Below are 15,263 nucleotides of genomic sequence, written 5' to 3'. Positions count from 1 at the left end.
CGGCTACGAAAATTCAGAAATTAGGTTTTTTGATCTGGCGCTGATCTTGCGATGCAGGAGCTGCGATGTTGATTTTCCTCTTGGTTTAACGCGTTTTTGTGAGCTTTTGTGGGGCATTTTCGGGCTGTTCACCGTTTACCTTGCAATCTTTGGGATGTGCTGCTAGAAAGTGAAAAGCAGGTCCAAAGGATTCAACTCTGAAAATGTGGTGGCCTCTCGAAATCGTCAGCGTTCTCACTTTAGATATACCAAACAATGCAGTGCATGGTCCACAAAACTATCTGCGCTGCTGAAGATAAGCATGGTTGAAACCGCTGATTTTACATGCATGCACTCTACAAGCGGGGTGGCCATTTTCGAGCCTTGTTCATCTTGGGAATAACCAAATGTGTTAGAACACAGAGCAAAGACGGCAGCGCTGCCGGCATTGCTTGCAGCAGTTGTTGTAGGTGGCCCGCGTTGTTGCGTAAATAGTCTATGAAGGTGTGGCAGTATGATCGGACACATTCAGCCTTTCAGAAATGATCACTGTTAGTGGTTGCGGCAGTCTGCAAATCTTGCGAACGAATTATCTTAGATGCTTGGTGTCATTTCAACTCTGCACAACATGTGGCTTGGGTGAAAAAAAACGGACAACAAAGACCACTGGGGAGTAACTTCAGATTCCAAAGCCTCCCCCTCCCCACTGTTATGTCCCAAATTTTGACTGGAAAGTTGGGAGGTATGTATTCATTGTCGTAACAGTAAGGATATGTCTTCAGATTACAGTAGCTGACTGATTTTTTGGACTCAAATAATTATTACTTCTTTGATGTTTCAGACTTTATTGAGGACGTGGATTGTGTATATGTTCACGACAAATATTTTGGACTCTGTGAAGTGCACAAGTTTTATTTTTCAGACTAAAATTGACACCAGCAAGACTCTATGTAGTTGCAAAGTTTGGTACAGTAGCCGATGTGTAATTGGGACTCCAATAATTCGGAGTTGTAGGATATTTTGGACTTTGATGAGGCACCGTCAGTCACCCTATAGAAGCGCATACATATTTGCGACGGATATTTCGGACCTTAAATGTCCGAAAGTTTGATTTTTCAGACTAATTTCAGTCGCCTGCGGGTCAAAATCGGCCATCTTATTGGCTTTTCGCCGGCGCAAAAGGCGCCATCTTGGATTGTGGTGAATTTACTCTGCAGTTGGATTGGCTTGACATACCTTTGGTGCCTCATTTTTGCCAGTACAGGTCCCTGCGACCTATGCCACTTCGAGGTGGCAGTCGGATTGTCAGCGCCGTCAACTTGCTTTTGTCACCAATGTTGTCACGGGCAGTTATCACTTGTCTCATACGTTGAAAATTGGTAAATTGGTTTTTGGGGAAAGGAAATGGCATAGTATCTGTCTCACATCTGGGACGGTAAGGGAAGGGATAAAGGAGGGAGTGAAAGAAGAAAGAGGGGCCGAGCCTGACATCGCACAGCACGGGCACCTTTGCGTTTCGCCTCCATCGAAACGCGGCCACCGCGGTCGGGTTCAAACCCGGTTACTCCCGATCAGTAGCTGAGCGGCCTAACCACTGAGCCACCGCGGCGGGTAAAGTTCGCCATTCGCCGTTTCGTCACTTAGGTTTCGTTGACCGAGTGGCGCTCCGCCTTCACGGAGTTACATCTGTTCGCCGTTTCGTCATTGCGTCCGGCAGTTCCACCACTTTGAATGAAAAGTGCCTTGTCCTTGCGTGTGTTTGACAAGCGGTGTGGTGCACACTCGCGTTGTGGACAACATGGCCCCGCTGGTGCCGCCGGGTCCATCATAGAACCGTGGGAAGTATTAAACTGAACGCCGTGACCTTGCTCTCTAGCGTGTACAGTGAAAGCACAACTTTGGCGCAAATACAGGCGTGAATCATCGCCAGCAAGAGAAATTTGCTGCAAGGTAAAATCAGTGACTTTTTTAAGTCGATTTCATCTCAATAAAGTGATTTTTTTGTACTTCACGGATTTTTCGGACTGTTCGATTATTCGGACCATTTTCCAGGTCCCTACGAGTCCGAAAAAATCGGTCGGCAATTGTATTTGACCTAACAGTTATAATGAGCATAGCTGCTGCGACCAACTGACTCGTAACAGCCGAGGAAGTGCTCTCCTGAATCAAATAGATTCAATTGGATAGATTGGCTTGGATAGGCTTCGCAGTTAGTGCTACACTTTTCGTTCCCATCAAGGTGGTGTACACAAAAGAATGGATGAGTCTGTGCGCGATTACATCGCTAATGGCACAGCAGCATTGCCTGCCTCTTCTTGGACGAAGCTGCCAGCCATGATACTTTAGTGGTACTACAGGCGAGGTCTGACTTCTTTAACCTTACACTACTACCTACTGTATATAGTCTCATAATGTGCGTACGTTTTTTTCCTAAAGTTAAGGCTTCAGAAAAAGGGGTGCGCAAATTAGGCAGATATATCGGGGAACATGCCCTGAAAAGCAGTAGAATCTCGTTACAATGAACTACACAGGACCGCCGAATTTATTTCGTTTTTTTTTAAATATCGTAGTACTGAAAAAACCATTATTTTCGTGTCAGCAATGCATCACAAGAACTAAAATTACGTACCTTTGCAGCAGATTTACGTGTTGGTAAGTAAATAATAAACGACAACGCTGGGCACAGTTTAACTACAATTTATTGCTTGAAGAAGTCTGTTATCTTCTGGCGAGTAGACAACAAGCACTGCAGGACGAACGCCGCCACATCCTCGACCTTCCTGTGCACGTCATCGGGGATATCTTTGCAGTGCCCAAGGAATGATCGGGTCTTTTCTAGAAAGACTAGGACATCCGAGCCGGAAACAATCTCTTCCTCTTCGTGCGCTGATCCAGTGTCGGCATCGTCTTCGTCGCTGCTACATTCTTCTTGCTCACGCACTTCACGCACTTCACGCACTTGATTCACGATGTCTTCGGTGGTGAGCTCCACGTATGTAGCCGCCGCGCTTTCACTGTCCACATAAGTCGCTGTCCACATAATTTGCTGTCCACGGTAGTTGCCCAGCCGCAGACGTTTTCTTGAGGGAGCCAGCTGCGACTCTCTTTGTAGTTTTATGACCTTGTCCCGATCTTTGAGCATCGTTGCCATTGTTGACGGTGTAATGTCAAGCTCCCTGCACAAGCCCACTTGCTTTTTCCCAGCAGCTGCGACAGAATGTCCGCTTTTTCTTTAAGCGAAAACTGGCGTCGCTTCTTTTTAACGCGGGGGCCAGGAGAACTCATTGTCAGCAAAGCTAATGCACAACACAATCACTGCGCCGATAACTTTGCAGATCCTACCGTTCGCTGTCAACGTGGTGACACTGTGTTGAATAGGCTTAAGACTATGGCGCAGTATGCGACCACACGCTGGATGGATGATGATGGCCTTGCCCTTTGTATCGGGCGGCAGCTTGCGCCGCCTAGCCTATATTCATTCAACGTGGCACTTGTGTTGATCCCGATGCCGCTGGGGCTGTATCCGTTGCAACGGGTTCCCCAGCGCATAGCTGCCGCTTCGGATGATGATGATAGGCATCAGCTTCAGGGATTTGGTACGAAACTTCGACGGAACTTCGTAATAAAGAAGCGTCTTGCGACAATTGCGAGATTAAATTACTTACTTTATTCTGAAATATTCGGTAATTTGAAATTCGTAGTACTGAAAGTTTTTTACATTGAAAATATATGCATTTTGACGGGGATTTAAAAAAAAATAGTAAATCTGAAAATTTCGTTAATCTGATGTTCGTAGTAAAACTTTTACTGTACTAAGGTCAAAATGTGCAACGCATACTGTATGTTGCCATGTGTAAGTTGACCTCGCAACTTGTGCCCCTCGCTGTCCCAAGTACTGCCCTGCACCCACCCCAGGCCGATGTTCATGTTATGTAGTTCCCCTCAGCTCAAACCAATAAACACGAAATGGTAAAATTCCAAAGCTAACACTCAGCGACAAATGGAGATACAAGCCGATAAAATGTCGTCCTTGCATGCGGCCCAGCTGAGAACTGACAAGCGAATAGTCAGACTAGGGGTGTGCAAATCTGCTGGTGAAAAATTATGTAAATGTAGTACCTACCCACCTACAGTGCAGACGGGATGAGGGGGTGCAGTTGGGGGTGTTTGCTGCTTCTTCCCGTGTTTTGTTCCTAGTTTTCGCGACCATTGTTTCCCATTGAAATGGACAACGCTGTTCTTGGCTCGAGGATAAATTGTTGAAGGCACTGGAGCCATTACCACTTATTAAGATCCTACAAGTGTCCATTGACAGACCGAATGTCAACTTGAAATTTTTCAGAAGCTTTCAGGAGCACCTGCAAAAAAACTATCAAGTAGAATGGCTAGATTTAGGCACTTGCAGTCTGCACATTGTGCACAACGCCTACAGGGCAGGTGTAACAGCCAACAAGTGGGGAGTGGACATTCTGTTGTCTAGTCTAAGTGCATTATTTGAAGATTCCCTGGCGAGGCGAGGAGACTTCGTAGCGGTCAGGCTACATTTCCCCTTAAGTACTTCTCCCATCGCTGGGTTGAAAACATTCCGGTAATTGAACGAGCCCTGTCGCTCTGGCCTGGTGTGAGAATTTACATTGAGTCTGCAAGAAAGAAAGAAGTGAACCAGCCGAAACGTGCCTCCTTTCAAAACTTGCTCAGTTTCTCCAGTGACCCACTAGTCCCAGCAAAACTTGACTTTGCCCTTGGGATTGCACTAATTCTGAAACCTTTCCTGGTGGACTATCAGGCAGACCAACCACTTGTGTTTTTTCTGGCAAGGGACCTCGAAACAATTGTCAGGAAGCTTCTCACAAAGTTTGTGATGTATTCAGTTCTCTCTGCATCAGTTGGGACTACAGGCCTGTTGAAAATCAACTTTGAAGACGTGAACAATCACACAGCACTTGAGAAAGTGGACATTGGTTATGCAGCTGAACAAATTTTGAAGAATTCCAAGGTCAGTGCAAAAGACGCATTTGAATTTAAAATGGAATGCAAGCAGTTTTTTGTTATTGTGTGTAAAAAGGTTCTGGAGAAGAGTCTTTTATGATTTTCTTTGGTTAGAGGCCTTTCCTTGCTGGATCCCCGTCATATGTGCATCAAACCAGACAAGTGCCTAGCAGGACTCAAGAATGTTTTGAATGCCCTCATCGCTGCAAAAAGGTTGAGCGATCACCAACGGGACTCTGTTCCCTCTGAGTACGTCGAAATGCTGTGCAGATGGAGAAGCACAAGCTGCGATTGTTTGAAAAGAGCTTTGACAGGCTAGACATTTTTTTCTTAGAACTCCTAAAGTTCGATTCATCCTACGCTGAGCTCTGGACAGTAGTCCAACTTTTGCTTGTGCTCAGCCTTGGCCAGGCAACTGTAGAAAGGGGATTTGGTGTCAACCGGCAGGTCTGTGTGGAAAACCTGAAAAGTCTGTCGTATGTCTCACGATGCGTTATATATGACGCCGTTGATAAGGCAGGTGGCATCCTTAACATTCCTATAACAAAGGAGTTGAGGAGCTCCGTTTCAGCTGCAAGGCATCGTTATCATGCATAACTGGAGGCACAGAAGAAGGAGCAACTTGAAGAAGCAAAGGAGTCAAAGAGGCGCCTTGTTGAGGAAGAAATTGACCTTAAAGCGAAAGAAAGCAAGACTTGAAGCAACCTTGCTGATCTGACAGCTTCAGCAGACAACTTGGCTGAGAAAGCAGAAGAGACAGGCAACGTCGTGCACATTGTGAAGTCAAATTGCCTTAGGAAAACGGCAAAAAGCAAAACGGAAGAACTTCTAAACATTAAGCAAGAAATAATCGCAAAGCTTCAGGAGCTTTCATGAACGCTTGTTATGACCTGTCTTAGTTTAGTATTAAACTAGTCTAGTGTGTAAGTGCGGCTTTTTCTTAGTGTTCAATAAATTTGTTGCAGCGTGTTTTAAAAAAGTTGTTTTACTATAAAGGGTACTAAATTGAGTATTGAAATGAGTCCTTGAAAAAAAAACTTGTGGGGTCCTTGAAAGTCCTTAAAAACCCTTGAATTTGTGCCTTCAAAGCCTGTACGAACCCTGCTAGGACTACTTTTGGCTTCCCACTGGGTCCAAAAAATTGGTCTGTAGCTGTATGGTTGCACAGGCGGCATTGGCGGGCATAACTAATGTGCTTTGTTGTTTAACCCTCCTTTTTTTTATTTCTTCTTCTTATCTGCAATTCCAACATTGGCACTGGTGCTCCTTTCTGTCCTGCAACAGATCATTGAGACGGCATTCAATGCACTCAAGCAGAGTGGCATTGATTCATTCTACCGGCGCCAGTGCTGGGAGATCATCCGTGGCTTCCTGGTAGCTAATCTGCAGCTGGACGACGATCGCCACGCCATGTTGCAGCTGTTCTCGCATCCCAGGTGAGTGGTGTACTGCTGCATGCAGAAATTTGACAGGTCTTGGGAAGGGCTTACTCTCTTGCACTTTTTTGTACTTGTTTTTACGGGGAGTCGCCGTTGACATGCACTAATGGAGGTGGCACAGCTCAGCTGTGGTACTGTTTTAAAAAAATACAGCATCTGCAAGTTTGGTGGCAAAAGCTCATTAATGTGAACGAGCCCTATTTCTCTCTCTCCCAACTTTTTTTTTCAACAAAGCCAGATTGAGAAAGTGGGAGCCTGTGAGAAATAGTTTATTGTGCCGCCATGTTCTTCCTTTTCGCCAGTGCTTCAGCTGAATAGCCTGCACTAGTCTGGCCATTTTCTTTGCTTTGATTTGCCACTGAGTGTAGCTAACAAAGTGTCGAGGCGTGCTTGTGCCAGAAAACAGCTTGGGATGCTTGAGTTGCTCCCTTTCCCCCTCCTACAGCTTTGGCACTGGCGAGATCGCACCCATCCAGACCTGCCCCTACAAGTGCCCAGATGTGGAGACACGCAAGGTGCACCAGATGGCTCTGACAGGCATGTTCGGTGGGTGTTCTGTTTCATTCTTCTTCGGATGGAGGCGCTTTGCAGAAAACTTGTGCCTGTGCCATTTGGTTGCTGCCCGCAATTCGGGTGCACAGAGGTGAGCACGCTTGTTAGACTCCTTGAGGGGTGCCCGGCGGAGCAAATGAAGTGAAATCTTAACACGGCTGCTTTCTCAGGGGCATGGCTATCGTGGTTTGTAAGTGTCTCTGGCTGCTGCGAGTATTATCTCTCAAACTCAGCACCTGTAAAATTTCACTTCTTTTCCTTTGCAGAACACCGCTCGAGCTCTAGACAAGTGTGCTCACCTCAGTACATTGGGCTGCAGTGCAGCCAGAAACACTTAAGTACAGTACAGTAGAACCCCGCTGTTAGGTTCCTCACCGCTGCGGTTTCCCGGCTGTTACGTCGTTTTCGTCCGGTCCCGGCATAGTTCCCATGGGATCCAATGTACTGGGAACCCCGCTGTTACGTTGTAGCGGGGAAAATGTTCCCGCATGATACGTCGCAACCTGGCACCCCGAACCCGGCCAAGCAACGCGCGCCAACCGCTATTTTGATGAGTCTTGGCGAGGCATGGCTACGAAACTGGCTGCAAGCCCATGGCCTCCGAGATCAAACACTCACGCGCGCGGGGTAATCTCGGAGGCCTGAGAAGCCGCACGCGAGTTGGAGAGACCGCCACTACATGGTCACTGCCTCGTGAACGTCGTAAAGAGAACGTCTTGTAACCACAACACTGCCAACACCGTGAGCGATTTGTCGTGCTTTGATGGCGTTGCACAAGCGGAAGGCGCTTTCCCTTGAGGAAAGGCTGGATGTACTAAACGCATTCTATAGGCAGCCAGCACGGAAAAGAGTCGACATTGCCAAAGACCTTGATTTGCCAGCCTCGACGCTTAACAGCATCATCTCGAAGCGTGCCGAGATAGAAGGAAATGCCGCGCTCTTCGACCAAAAAGCTAGCCAGGCTCGTGGAAAGTTAAGCAGGGAACTGGAAACTGCCACAGAAGCTGAAGAGTCAGAAGCAGCCTATTGTGATCAAGAGCTAACTGATGCTTTGAATGCGCTGGGTGCCACAGGAGTCACATATGATGACTATGCCGCCGTGGACGCTGCTGACGTCGGCGTGCCAAAATATCGCCAAGATTGGTGCGAACTCTGTCACGAGTGCAGCCACATGACTTGGATGATGACGAGGAGCATTAGGCGCATGATTCCGGGGAGTTGGCAGATCTGAGCTTTGGAGAAGCCGTTGCGGCTCTGGACCTCCTCTGCAGGTACGTCGCACCTCAAAGCGACGCCTACAGCAATGCGGCTTTCCAAGCTGTCAAGAAACGAGTGATGCTTCCCAGCGAGCGAAAAAAACGGCAATCCACCTTTTTCGATTTCTTTAATTCTTAAGCTCATTCTGTGGAAATAAATTGTTTCAAGTTTCAAGCTGCACTATTTTCATTATTTTCGGAGCTTTCCTCACTGTTGCGCTTTCCCGGCTGTTACGTTTTTTTTCCCGGTCCAGTGAAAAACGAATGAACGGGGTTTTACTGTATACAGTCACTGACTGATTATTTTTTTTTTTACTTTTCATGGACTGCAAAATAACCGAAAAGTCAGGCAGTCCAAAAAATCAAATTTCATCGAGTGAATCTCTTTACTTAAAGGGGTCTGAAACGCCTTCCGAGGAAAGCACATCAACTTGCTCAATCACTGCATTGTGTTGTCATGGAAACCTGAGCTAGATAATACACTTCTACACGCAGTAGAGGACACACAACCACGCTAGAAAGTTGGTGAGTTGGTGAGCCCTTCCCGGCGACTTCCTCATGCTCGCACCCTCCTCTGTCGCTCGCATCTACGTACACATGTTGAGAGGTGGACACTGGTTAGATTCTTTCAGACGTCAAGCAGCTACCAAGGTCGCGGCCAATAAGCCGCATAGCTCCGGCGGGTCAGGAAGCTGTGCCTCCGGAGGTGGGGCCGGCGGAGGACCGCCGACCTTCCAGCGTGCAGAAAGTGACGAGAGGAGAGGGAAAATCGCGAAGACGCGGAAATTCGAATTTTGACTGCAGATAACTCAGCTTCTGCAAAGCACATTAGAAAATTTCTTGCTGGACAGTATTCATGAAGAGGCGTGCTTTAACATCCCAGCCATACTGGAGCTTTATTAGAGCCCCTTTCAGAGCCCCTTTAACTTCTAATTGCCAGAATGATGGAGGAAGGGGTCAGTAGCCTTGCATGACTTAAGTCTCATTGATCGGTGGTGACTGCCTTCGTATAAGCTTAGTGTTGGCACAGTAAGTGCAGTGTCGCTGTACTGCAGTTGACAGGCTGGTAATGAATGCGCAAGCTGGCACCAAGTCGAGGCGCGAAAGCAAACCTGCTGCTGCGGGAACTACGCTGAGCTCTATATACAGAGGGCCCAAAATGAAAAGGAAAAGACGGGAGTAAAGGTAAGAACTGACAAATGGTCGCAGCAAGCATTTCATTGCAGTTTGCCTTCATAATTAGGCCTAACAACTAGGCATGGGTGAATATTCAATAATTTTGAATATGTGGTCGATTATTGAAGTATTAGATATGTGATTCGATCCAAACATTTCTTCAAATTTTCGATGAATTCTTCTCGTTCAAATAATGTTTCTGGAACTTTCGCTATGTGTGATTTCGATTCAGCTCATCTCCTTTGGTATGGCACCGTGGTGCGTGCGCAACCAAAGCCCCCGACTCCATGCCGCCTGCCTGCGCTCCCGCCATATGCTGGAGCTGGTCTGCACATGCTCGCGTCTCTCGCTGCGAGCAGGCGGAATTGCGGCTCCCAGATCTGTACCTGCCAGGTGTTTGTGGCCGCGCTACCCGTGGTGTGCACGTGCTGTAAACATCACGGCGGCATGCATCAACAGAGATTTAGCATAGTACGATCCGTTTCCGCACGCCACCAGTGTGAATGCGCTGATTAGTCCCAATGAGGCAGGCATGCAAACAGTTTGCTGGTGCCTAGCCCCTTGTGGTGTCCTCGAGCGACCTGTGCATGCGCAGTGGCTCCTCGTGGAAGCGGGTCACGCTGTGCTGAATCTCTCTAACTGGAGACGCGCGGCTCCCTTGACTTCCGCAGAACAAGTGAGGGTTGACTGCAGCTGCCAAAGCCGCTCTTCTCCGCATGAAATTCGCTAAACAAGCGCTTTGGCGGGAGCATTAAAGGGAGCTAGCACGAGACACATGTAGGTGGGTGCCTCTTTCAATTGCCTGACGCGGGGTGGTGCTGGACGCGTGTAAAGCCCTTGAATGGGCTTTAGGCTTGCGTAGTGTTCCTGTAGTCACGTGGTGTGCATGCCTGGTAGGTGTCATGGAGTCAGCACTTAAAAGCAACAGCTGCGCGACGACGTAATCGCAGTTAAGAGCAGCGCTTGGGGGCCCCACATAGAGGTCTCACACCTCGCAGATACGTTGACATGCCTGCTAGCAACTAGAGCCGAAAATCAATCTTGGAGCTGGGAGTACATTATTGCATGCACTGTGGTGGCTTGCATATAGTGAGAGGCGTTTTGCCTGTCATCAAAATGGCAGCTTTGACGATGTTGCATTAGAACAGTCGTGGCCAGTTGCGCGCATGCGTCGTTACCATGGCAACCGGAGGGGAGCAGCAGGTGCGGCGAGCTCTTCGCTGTCGCCATGGCCGTGCGCCCACTCCACCGTCAGGGCCGCGCACTTCGTCGCTGCCTCGCCGCACGCCGCTCTATCACCCGGACACGCATCGCGTGCGCAGCAGTGCATATAAAAGGTGGAGAGGTAATGGGCAGCTGTATCACAACGTCTGACATGGATGCAGAGAAGGAGAGTCCAGCCGCTGCTAAATGGCTGTATAGACAAGAGAAGATTAACTATTCCGATCCTGAGGTTGTTGCCTGGCGCTTTGCTTCTCAACAGAGAGAATGAGCGTAAGAAGGCAAAGAGAGCAGCGGAGACGCCCGAACAGAAAGAGGAACGGCTTGTCCAATGGAGATGCCTGACTGCCAAGCGTAGTAGACGGCGCGTAGCCGTTGAGATGGAGCCAAAAGTCTCTCATTGCTAAACGTACAGTGGCCACAACAAGCTCAGCCAGGTAGACGTACCTCTCGCTACGTATATCCTGGCATTGCCGAGCTAAGCCACTGCCAATTTTTTTGCTTTGAAAGGGACCACCCTTTTTTTTCGCCACTCGACATCTGCTCAGATGAGTTCCACAAACTGTGACTGCTGTTAAATACATGCAGTGAATGACATTCGAGAATGATGCGATTTCGCAAGCACGTGCGCCAACCCATGGAGAATTTCAGAAACGCCATTTAAGGGGCTTCCTCTAGGTTTAACTCCGCTTTATTGAATCAAGTTTGCCTTGAAGTCTGAATTAACAAGGTTCCACTGTACACATGATATGTCGCTTTGGCTGTTGGTGGCAGTACTGCAGCGAGCGGGAATGAGGTCATAAAAATCCAGTAATCGGTTCTGATGTGTCTGGAATTTCGGGTTGGCTCTATGGTGCATTTCACGGTGCAGATCAAAAAGCGTTTCAGCCAGGAAGCGAAGTAGCCGAATACAGCTGTGAAAGAATTGTACAACACTGTTTGCCACTTTAAACATTTTTTTTCTTTAGCTCAACATGCTTATCTGGACTTGCAAGGTTTCGTTACCCTTGGGATCATTCTGCATGCACAGAATGTCCTCCGCAACTTCCTGCGATGGCTGCCTGTCTGCCTGAGTTGTTGCTGCTGGAAAGAAGGCAGTGGCAAGAATGAAGTGTGCGTGTATTGGGCGAATTTGTGACACACATACCTATTTGCTTTGCGCCGGTCGCTTTAATCCTACTTAGGTAATCCCCTTCAATTGTAGCGCATAAACGTCTTTTAACTCTTTCCTTACCTCGCAAAAATGACTTGATTTTGAATGCTTTAAAATAAAAAATCTTTCTTCAAGGAGTGATGTATTACAATGCGCACTGCATTTAGCAAACTGTAGCTTATAGATTATACTTCCAAATGAAAAAAACTCCGGAGTTTTCATTGCGTTGCATGCAGTTCTACTGCATCAGCAGCAGATATTTTCGATGCATCGAATAATAGGGCCTCTGATGGTGGGATTTTGGTTCGGACGCTGAAAGGGCGCAAACGGAGCCCAGAACGTTGGTCTGTTGGTTGTATTTGTATAATAGTACTTGTGTTTGTATAATTTTTCTCGGTTTTTCCTGAAATGATATTAGTTGCAATTTGTATTTTTAAAAAGCACGCTTATTGGACCTGGACTGGGAGTGAGTCACAGAAACATGGAAGCCGGAAAAACACAGCACACAGGAATGTAACAGTGGGGTTCTGCTGCATATGCATTCAAAAATGTAGCTGTAACAGCTACAGTTAAAGATAGTCTAATTCAAACTTCACAGGGATGTTTTAATTTGTTAGAGTTAAAGGAACGCCCTTGTTAGTAAAATGACGAAAGTAATAGTCTTATTTTAGTTATGGCATCAACTAGAAGTGTTTGGGATCAAAATTAATAAAAATTTTTAGAAACGAAAATTTCTGGCTATTGTTTACCTGTTTACTCGAAGTGTGACCATTGTCACTTTACCTTGCAGCAGTCGGTGTGCTGGGAGGAAGCTTCAGTCTCTTGAAAAAAGTTAAGAATAAATGTGTACCGCGTCTTTGAATGTGTGCATGGTGTTTGTGCAGCGGCGGCGGCCATCAAGGAGCTGCACAGCCAGGTGCTGCCGTTCTTGGTGTCCCTGGTGCACCACTACACCCTGGTGGCCGTGGCCCAGCAGGCAGGGCCCCTACGCCAGACACGGCAGCCCACGCAAGGCATGGACCCAGCTGTGCTGGTGGATGCCGTGGCTTCCATCATGGCCCACGAGGAGAAAGAACTGTGCAAGGTGGGCCCCCCCTGCATCCACGCAAGCCCAGCAGCGGTGCACTGCCTTTGCGTAGTCAGGTCCGCTGGGGCAGCCCCTCATCATTTGTACGCTGAGGGAGCTCTGTGTAACCTGTTTCTAAAACTGTTTCTAAATATCTTCATTTAGCAAACACGTGCAATTTTTTTACTTTATATACCGAACATGGTTTGCCATAAAACTGATCAGTGTCCGCTTGGATGACAGACGGCAGGCTTCGCTGCACTACACAGGCAGCTGGGGTTGGTGTGGCAAGCGTTCATGCCTTTATCTCTCTCTCTCTGTCTCACCAACAGTGCCACGGTGGAGGGTTGGTAGACAGGTGGTTGGCACATGTTCGCATCCATTGACAGCACCCAGGAAACAGTGACGGGGCCGGTTATAGCCTTGCGACAGTCTCCTCAAAGAACTCGCGTAGGCAGTGCTTGTAGTAACCTTTCTGTGCTCACGTCGGCTGTCACGGACGTGGTGAAAATAGCGATTGCTGCTTTACCTCTTGCATGCCATTTTCCACACGACACGACTGTAACGCGTGGAAGGTGATGCTTGCCCTGCCATCGCTGCATGTTGGTGGTCAACCTAAAGTGGCACTTGGCTTTTTGCGGCAACCGGAATCATTGCGAGCACCTTTGGTACAGCGCTTGAGCTTCAGAAAGAGTTCTCTCTACTTTCTAGGAAAGGTTGCCCAAGTTGCTGTCCCTTTAATGGTTTAAATTGCGTTTTTTTTGCATGTGTTTTTGATAGGGGTGTGGGAATATTCGAAATTTCGAATACGAATCAAATATGTTGGATATTCGATTCGTATTCATATTTGAAAATTGATATTCGTGAATTTCCGAATATTCGAAAATTCCCGAATACTCACCAGCGATCGTATACTACGCATAGTTTCATAAATTCGACCGCGGCAAAACGACAATATCTGGGTAAATTAGCCGATAATTGTGTTAAAAATTCCAGGAAAACAATACAGAGCTCCTATCCCCTTCCTTCTCCGCCGTTTATCACGCGGACCGACCGCGTCCCTATGCCGCAAGGCTTCTCCTCGTGATAATTTCCCCAAGTGGGCTTTCCCACATATCACTCGTGCTGCGAACAAGATGGCCGACGGCCCGCTTCGAGCAATCGCTACGCGAAATTGCGCTTTTTTTTTAAATCCTTCGGTAATACGTTACATATTTAATGCCCACACCCGAAGAATGCGTCCTGTCGCCTTCATAACTCTCCGAGCGTGACTTCCGCCATCCCGTTTTGTAAACTACGCTATGCGGGAAAGCCTACTTGCGGAAAGCCGCGGGAGCCTCCTGAAGGGGCGCGTCGAGTAGTCACAATAGGGCAAGCGATCCTGTAAAAATCTCGCCTACTGCATGGTGCATTGTGACCTGCACACCTCTTTAGCGGGCGTAACAGCAGGCATGGCAATAATCGGAAGGCCTCTAGTCGCTAGGGTAAAAAATAGCCTGGCTGCGTAGTTTCGGTTTCCGAGCTTCACCGCTGCCCCGCGGCAACTTCAAATGTCGGCCCGCGCATTCGCCGGTAGTCCAATCCCAGCTCCGCGCGTCTTATTTCTTTTTCCTTTTTAGAAACCGCCTCACCGCTCCGACGCCAGTGTGTGTTCCCCGGCCCCCATGCTTGCATTTGTGTTGCTCTTCCAGCACTCCAAAACGGGTGGCTCGTCATGGGCTTACAGGTGTTAGCGCGATGGAGCCGCCTCATAAGGCCTTACTGCATCATCAGCGTTTTCAGCAGCATTCTTTTTTTTCGGGGGGGGGGGGGGGGGGGGCGGGGGGGGGCGGGGGGGGGGCGGGGGGGGGGGGGTGTCGCGGGCAATTTTATTAACGGAGGCCTTCGGATGATCCGGGCATTTCTTCCGGTCCCTTGAACTCCAAATGAATGAGGTTTAATAGTCATCTTGTAATTTTTTGTTCCCAGTCTTGTCATTTTATGGATTTTGTTTTGCATGACCTCATTATGGTTTGGATACTGTTATGCTGTCTAATCAAGTAGTATACATTTCTGTGCACATCATGTTTTATTATATGGTACTGAGGCAGTCTAGTTTTGTTTATTTCACTTGCAAAGACCATACACTATTTTGGAAAAAATAAGGGCAACAACGTTTGCTTGCTCATCGTTTTCTGAAATTTTTTTTGTACTGAACAGATATTCGATTCGTATTCGAAAATTTCAATATTCGCACACTCCTAGTTTTTGATAGAATTTTATATTGCGAATTTCGGCTATATTGAGCTGTTTTACTATTTTCTACCTGTGTATGTTCCTCTGCTAGTAGGTTTGTCATCGTAGCAAGCACGGCACTTGGAAATGCTACAAGGCAATGGGCAATGGGGATAATGGCAGGTGTAGTTGGCTGCATATTGCATTTAGCTGTGTCA

General features: G+C 47.7%; 1 protein-coding gene across 9 annotated transcripts in view; it reads left to right on the top strand.

The window, feature by feature from the left end:
- Nipped-A (Transcription-associated protein Nipped-A) overlaps positions 1-15,263 on the top strand; it is a 270,630-nt gene that overhangs the window by 70,440 nt on the left and 184,927 nt on the right. For all 9 annotated transcript variants that reach the window (XM_077657537.1, XM_077657536.1, XM_077657532.1 and 6 more), the window contains exons 24-26: positions 6,253-6,404; positions 6,853-6,953; positions 12,650-12,849. In XM_077657537.1, coding sequence (XP_077513663.1) covers positions 6,253-6,404; positions 6,853-6,953; positions 12,650-12,849 — 453 coding nt within the window. The remainder of the gene's footprint in view (positions 1-6,252; positions 6,405-6,852; positions 6,954-12,649; positions 12,850-15,263) is intronic.

This window comes from Amblyomma americanum, chromosome 3, assembly GCF_052857255.1.
Source record: "Amblyomma americanum isolate KBUSLIRL-KWMA chromosome 3, ASM5285725v1, whole genome shotgun sequence".
NCBI lineage: Eukaryota > Metazoa > Arthropoda > Arachnida > Ixodida > Ixodidae > Amblyomma > Amblyomma americanum.
This window is presented reverse-complemented; position numbering and strand designations above follow the sequence as displayed.